This window comes from Monoraphidium neglectum (genome assembly GCF_000611645.1).
Source record: "Monoraphidium neglectum strain SAG 48.87 unplaced genomic scaffold scaffold00934, whole genome shotgun sequence".
Taxonomy (NCBI): Eukaryota; Viridiplantae; Chlorophyta; class Chlorophyceae; order Sphaeropleales; family Selenastraceae; genus Monoraphidium; species Monoraphidium neglectum.
The window spans coordinates 1-6,997 of record NW_014012694.1 but is presented as its reverse complement, the minus strand read 5'-3'; the positions used below and the strand labels follow the sequence as shown (position 1 = coordinate 6,997).

Here is a 6,997-nt window from a genome sequence, read left to right as displayed (position 1 = left end):
CCCCACATGCACACCAGCCTCACAGGCAACGGCGCAGAACGCCCTGAGATACAGGCTCAATAAACGTGCGCGAGCGCATCCGAGCCCAGAGCGCCGGGACAGCATTGGTTATGGAAAGGTGGTTGGCGGCAAGGGGGTACGCGTGCATGGTTGTAGGTGGGGTGGGACTCGAAAAAGACAGCCCTTGGCCCGGGGGATGAAGAGCCCCATATCTGATCTACTGGAGCGCGCGCACAGCTATGATGCGCAGGCGCCAGAAAAGGCGCGTACGACCGGAATCACCGGGGGCGGGGGCCGAGGGGGCCTTGAGCGCACCCGTCCAGCCTCGCGCATGCGCCTGCGCGCGGCGCATGCCCGAGCCACGCCTCAGGCACGCCCCTCCAGCTCGAGGCGTCCCCAGAGTGGCGCCACCACTTCGCAGGCGGCGGCGCGCGGCGGCGGGCTGAAGCCAGCGAAAGGCCCGGGGCACCACCACGCAACGGGCTCGACCTCGGCCGCCCGCGCCGCGGCCGCGCCGGGGACGCAGAAGCCGCCAAACGCGGGCGCCGCGCTGCCGCCGCCGCCGCTGCCGCCGCCGCCGCCGCCGCTGTGAGCGGCGGCGACACCCGCGGCTGCGCGGTCAAACTCGAGGTCAAACGCGAGCGCGAACGCCTCGTCGCCGGCGGAGCCGTCAGAGCCGCCAGAGTGGGCCGGCGCCTGGTCAAGGTCGCGCGCCTCCAGGAATGCGGCGGCCGCCGCCAGCCCTGACAAGCCACACGCGGCGCCGCCGCCGCCGCCGCGGCTGGTTGCTGAGCAGGACGCGCCGCCCGCGCCGGCCGGGCCGCCGACGCTGCCGCTGCTGCCGCTGCCGCTGCTGTGGGTGCAGCGCGCGCCGGCGTCACTGGGCCCGCCGGCGGCGGTGACGGCGCTGCTGCCTGCGCTGGTGGCGGTGTCATCGCAGTCCGAGTCCTCGATGGTTGGGCGACTGCGCGATGTTGCATGGGCGGCAGACGTTGCATGAAAGTGCGTGCGTGTTAGTGTGCGCATGGGTGTGTGTATGACGGGGCGAAGGTGCATGGGTGCCAACACCGCTGAGGGCGGAGGCTGCCAGCGATGAGTGGTGACGATAATAATAGAAGCGGCAGCATTGTATATCGTGCGCGGCGCGCAGCGCGCGCGGGGGTTCCGCGCGCGCGCGGCTCACCCCCACTGGTGGAAGGATGGGGCCGCGCCCTCTTCGGCCTGTGTGCATGAGGGGTGAGAGGAGAGCCTCATGAGGGAGCTGACTCAGATGAGCGCGTCGCGCGGCTGTTGTGACACAAACACTATTCATATGCAGAGAGCCCAGCTGCAGTCGCACACGCGACAGCATGGCAACCCTGAGCGGGGAGCGCAATCCCACGTCCTTGGGATTTGCCACGACATGGTGCATAGGGTCGCTCGCCGGCCCCGTACCCACCGCGCGCGGCGGCTGCGACGCAGCTACTGCCATCAGCAATGAAAACTCCGGATAAGCAACCTTCGGAGGGGTGGGACATTGCGGGGGATAGGAGTCATTTCAGGCCGTGGCCCGATCCACTGGACCGCATACCATAGCAAACACTTTATACCACCATATTATCCACATAATGGCCCCAAATCGCTGCCGCCGTGTTATTTTGCCGTTTTTGACAAGCGGCTCCAGCTCACCTGCTTGCAGTCCTCGATAAGACGGCTAAACAGTCGCATTCGCTTCGCAGACGTTCTACGGCTGGGTTCAGCGACGCGCTTCGCCATGGCGTTGGGTTGGGTCTCGAGATTTGAGAGGGGCCACGGGGCGCGTGAGCGGTGAATGAGGTCGGACAGTTAAAGTTAGAAAAAATGCCAGAAACACAAACTACACGGCGTAAAACATCTTTAGGGAGAGCGGTGTGACAAAAAATCCATGCCGCCCGTGGCGAACGTCTGCCAGGCTGCCGATCTGTTGGGGGCCGGCGGCAAGGTTTGGGGGCAGACGCATCCCCACTGGCTGCTAACACAACCTCATAAACTTGTTCGATGCAAGTGCTTCAAATCTTGAAGCGGTCGCCAAGTGCCACCGCAATGCAACCGTCCTTGGCGTTTTGCTGTTGCAACACCAGTGGCCCTTGTGTGGCCCCATGCGGTATGCCACTCAGCAGCCAGCGGGCCCTGATCGTTGTGGCGGTGGTTTTACAAGGATATCACGGCACAAAGGGCGTGCGCAGGCACGGGCATGGGCACGACCACCCACACATACAGTCACGTCCAGTGCGTGTGCACACTGTAAAAGCCGGGTCTTCTGCACAGAAAAAACGAGTGCAGCCTGCACACCCAGACGCGACACCCGCAACCGAGCGGCGCTGGTGGCTGCGAACTCCGAGCTAACAGCACATAACCCTGGCGCCTCCAAGCGGGCGCATTTCTTCAGACCATGGAACCCTGTGCCAAAACGGTGCAGCAAAAGCATGAGCAGGCATTGCAGGCGAGGTGCGCCGGTGGCCCCTTGCAACCCCTGGCGCCGAGCCGAGCGCCCCCAGGAGCCCGCGTCAGCCGCGAGCCCTGCTGATCAAAGGGCAACACACTAGAAGAGACAGGCGGGGGCGACATGTGCCGGGAGAGGGTGGCCCCCACCCTGGTGAATGTGATCTTTTCAGGTTGATGCCTCACCCGGCCGAGAGCGCCGAAGGCTCACACAACATGGAACGGGCTGCTTGCACCTTTGTGACGCTTGGCCGTCTTGGAGGCCCCATCAATCGTGACGCCAACCGGGATGCTGCCGCCGGTCGCATCGCGGCCGCCTGCTGGTAACCGCTGCTGCTCGCCGTGCGCCGCCACATCCGTACCGGCGTGGCCCTGCTGCTGAGCATGCTGAGCGTGCTGAGCGTGTGGGGCCGTCACCTGCCTCCGCTTGTGGGGCGGCTGGTGCTGCTGCTGCTGCTGCTGCTGCTGCTGCTGCTGCTGCTGCTGCTGCTGCTGCTGCTGCTGTTGCTGCTGGTCATGCAGCTGCTGCCGTTGCTGGTGTTGGTGGCGATGCGCCTCTTGCTGCTGCTGCTGCTGCTGCTGCTGCTGCTGCTGCTGCTGCTGCTGCTGCTTTGCAAGCCCTGGATCTACCAAGACCATCCGGTGCATTTCATGCGCCCCCGCGCCCGCGCCCGCCACCACCCCCACGCCGCCCCCGGCGCCAGCGCCCCGCGGCCGCTGGCCCAGATGCTGCCGGTGCTGCTCCGTCTGCTCGTCCGAGCTGCTGCCAAGGCTGTCGAGCGGGCCCGCGCGTTTGCCGTCGCCGGCGGCCGCCGCTGGGGCCGCGCTGCTGCCCGACGCCACGCGGTCGGCCATGACGTCATCCTCATCAGGCAGCCATTTGTCAAACCTGCACGGGGGAGGGCACGGGCGCTTGTGATGCTGCAGAGAGGTGCCGCAGGCAGCACGCGTCGACGAGGGTCAGACAGGCCGCCCTCACGAGGCTGGCTGTAAGCCGCCCCGGGCTGCGCCGAGCCGCACACGGCAAGCAGCAGCGAGCCGCCGACACAGGCCTGAGCGGCAACCAGCAAGGGCGCGTTGAGCACGGCCACGGCCGCTTGCAGAGGGCTGCTGCGGGGCTGGGAACCCCTCGCCCCACACACAAAAAACAACAGAAGCACTCGCGCGCACGCACACGCGCGCCAGCACCCACCACAAGCAAGCAGACACGCGACGCCGCTCACCAGGGGTGATCCAGCGCCTCTTCAACCGTCAGCCGCTGCGCGTAGTCGCGCGTGAGGCAGCCGCGCAGGAACGACACCCCCTCGCTGCTCATCTGGAGCCACGGCCCGTAGTCCAGCGGCAGAGGGGAGTCCTGCGGGGGCCGGGGGGCGCGCCGAGCGAGGCGGGGGTGGGCCGCCATGGAGGGGCGCGGCCCCGCGCCCTGCGCAAGGGGCCCGCTGCAAGATCTGTGCTTGCGTGCGCCGGTGTGGCCCCGCAAGCCTCCCTCCCTCCGCCAGGCGCATGAATTGAGTTGTATGTGGCCCAACGCAATGGCGTGTGCGCGCACAAACACACACACATACACACACTCTCTCTCTCTTTCTCACACACACTCAAATGCACGTGCACACAGCGCGCACAGCATTTCATCCGCCTCGCGCACTGCCCCACCCCCCCACCTGCGCGAGCGCCGCCACCTCCTCCAGCCGCGCGCTGCGGCACTGCTCGTACGTCGACCAGTAGGGGAACCGCCGCGCGTACAGCTGATACAGCATGATGCCCACGCTCCACCTGGGGGGGGGGCGTGAGGAGAGGCGGCGGCAGCGGGAGCAGCCGGCGCGGCTTGAGCGACGAAGTCAACGCAGGGGGGGTCGCACAAGGCGGGGGCGTCGAGGACCCCCCGTGGGGGTGGGCTGCAGGCGGGTGGCGCTTGCACCGCCCGCCCGCGCGGCCATGGGGCGGGGGGCAGACAGGTCATGTGCAATCGAGAGCAGAGTTGACCCACATGTCGGCCTCGACGTAGTAATCCCTCTCAAAAATCTCGGGCGCCATGTATACCGGCGTCCCGGTGCGCTTTGTGAACCGCTGCGGTCGGGGAGGGTACGAAGGGCGCGTGCGGGGCGGGGGCCGTTCGCACAACGCGGCGCCTGCGAGCACGCCACAGAGCCGGAAAGCACGAGCCGCACGCCGCGCCGCCTGCGCCCGCGTGGGGACGCCCCTCCGTCGCAGCGGGCAGCAAGCAGCAGGCCCCTGCCACTGCGCGGGGAAGCCCCCCCCCCCAGGCAGCGCGGCGACCTACGTCTGGCCCAAGGTACTGCGAGCAGCCGAGGTCGATGGCGGCCAGCCAGGGCGTGAAGAGGTACTGCAGGTCACCGCTGACTAAGGGGTTCTTCTGGCGGTGCCGCAGGACAAAGTTGGCCGGCTGGGGGGACAAAATTTCGCAACGGCGCGCAGTGGGGCGTGAAAAGTCGGGTTGGTGCGAGGGATAGCGCAGGCCAGAAGAGCGGTGCTGCTGCCAAAAGCGAGTCCAAACGCGCATGGCTGGCCCGGAAGCCACAGGCAGCAGCGGCGCCCGCACCTTGATGTCGCCGTGCAGCACGTTGATCGCGTGGCAGGCGGCCACCACCTTGAGCACCTCGTACGCGATGAGCGCCACGGCGCGCTCGGGCATCTGGCCCCAGTCCTGCGGGTTCGAAACAGCAATACTCCTAGTCAGCATCGCGCAAACCTCCCAACCACCCGTTGCCGAATCTGGCGGCGACCCCAGCCTGGCGCTGCCTCCTGTCCTCTGCCAACGCCTTTAAGCAGCAGCAAACCGCCCGCGGTCGGGGCCGCTCTGCTCGTGCCCCTCATGCTGCGCTGCCCCCGCTCCTCAGCACGAGCGGCGCCGCCGCAGCAGCCCCGCCGAAGCAGCCCCCCGACAGGCGAGCCAAACCATGCCCCGCAGCCGCGTCCCTGCAACCATCGGGGCTGCAGCCGCTGCCTGAAAGTCAAGGGGCCTAATGCCATCGCCTGGGCCAGGGCCGCCGCGGCCGCTCACATCGCTGAGTTTCTGCAGGTCGCCGCCGGTGCACAGCTCCGTCACGAGCTGCACCTCCTCCCCAGACTCGAAGCACCCCAGCAGCCGCACCGCGTTGGGGCAGTCCTGCGGGCGCGAGGGGGCGCGGCCGCCGGCACCCGGGGGTTTACCACGCCTGCTGCGCTTCGCCGATCGCGGGCGGCGTGCGGCGTGCAGGCGCAGGCAGCTGCAGAACCCACCTCAGGCGACGGCGCGCCTTGGCGCGCCGCCTTCAAACGCACGGCGACAAGCAGGGCCGCTGCTGGTGCAGGCCGCACCACCTGCCCGTGCGCACAGCGCTGCTGGGCAGCCGGCCCGAGCATGTGAGGGGTCCGCGCACCTGCAGCTGGTGCAGGATGCCAACCTCCTTGACCAGCTTTTGCAGGGTGCGCTCCCTAGACAGCTTGCCGCGCTGCTTGGGCATGACCTTGACCGCCACCTGCAGGGTTGCAGGCGGCGCGACGCGCAGGAACTCGCGCAGGGGTGGCTGCTTTACGCGTGCGGCGCGGCCCCCAATCTGTCGGTTACAACCCTACACCAAAACCTGCCGGGCTGGGCTCGCAGGGCTTTGAGCCCGCTGTTGCCCCTGCTCGGCGTCGTCCGCGCAGCTGCCGCAGCGGCGCCAGGAATGGCCACAGGCAGGCGCCGTCACGGCCACAATTGACATCACCGCCGTCGCGGTTGCTGTACAACAGACCGACTGCGTTAACAGTCGCATCGCACCTCCTGGCCTGTGTGCAGGTCGATACCGAGATGGACCACTCCAAAGCTGCCGGAGCCAATGACCTTGCCCTTCACATAGTGCTGCGCGAAGTCTGCATCAAAGAATGTGAGCGCGGTCGGCGGCGAGTCAGCTGTGCAGATCAGCCGGGGGTAGGAGCCCAGAAGCCTGCGTTAGGCACCCCTGTAGCCGTTTTTGCAGGCTAGCACCTCTTCTGAAATCTTACACGGGCCCTTGCGGGAACGGGGCCCCGCACGGGCTCAACACACCTTGAGGCCAGCCCAAATCACCGCCGCTGCTTGGTGGTTGGGGCACAGGTATAGTTGCTTGGCATCTCAAGCGCCTCCTGGTTGCTACGTGCCGGCAGCATAAGGCTCGCCGCTGGAGCATCACCCTCGGCACGCTGCCGTGCTCCAGCATGCCTGGGGCGCCTCGCAACTATGTTAATAATGAATTTGGTTAAGTTCGCCTGAGGCCGCGGAGCCTGTGCGGTTGGCAGCACCGTCAGCAGGGCGGAGCGATCAAAAGCAACGTGGCCGTGTCAGGACAAAAACTTATGTGTGTTTGAAGAAAAAAGGGGACCCGATGCTGCACACTGGCTCGCGAACGGTGCGAACGCTGCAAGAGCAGCTGCTGGATGCACGCGTGGCGGTGTCCGAAACAACACTCACAGCAATGTACTACGCCTGCGCATATGAGAATGCTCGCGTGGCGCTGGAACAGAAAACGGCACATAGCCGCTGCAGGGTGCACCCCCACCCCCACCCCACCGCAGG

The 6,997-nt window shown here is 67.1% G+C and overlaps 2 protein-coding genes across 2 annotated transcripts; both read right to left on the bottom strand.

Moving 5' to 3' along the window:
- Positions 1-366: 366 nt before the first annotated feature.
- On the bottom strand, positions 367-1,707 carry MNEG_5985 (hypothetical protein; the record flags this gene model as incomplete). Its single annotated transcript, XM_014045540.1, has 3 exons — positions 367-964; positions 1,184-1,221; positions 1,669-1,707. 3 exons carry the CDS (start codon positions 1,705-1,707, stop codon positions 367-369), a joined length of 675 nt encoding a protein of 224 aa, XP_013900994.1.
- A 960-nt stretch (positions 1,708-2,667) lies between these two features.
- Positions 2,668-6,641, bottom strand: MNEG_5984 (hypothetical protein; the record flags this gene model as incomplete). Its single annotated transcript, XM_014045539.1, has 10 exons — positions 2,668-3,349; positions 3,684-3,814; positions 4,122-4,233; positions 4,448-4,527; positions 4,742-4,864; positions 5,021-5,125; positions 5,378-5,587; positions 5,841-5,939; positions 6,224-6,304; positions 6,615-6,641. 10 exons carry the CDS (start codon positions 6,639-6,641, stop codon positions 2,668-2,670), a joined length of 1,650 nt encoding a protein of 549 aa, XP_013900993.1.
- Positions 6,642-6,997: the final 356 nt, after the last annotated feature.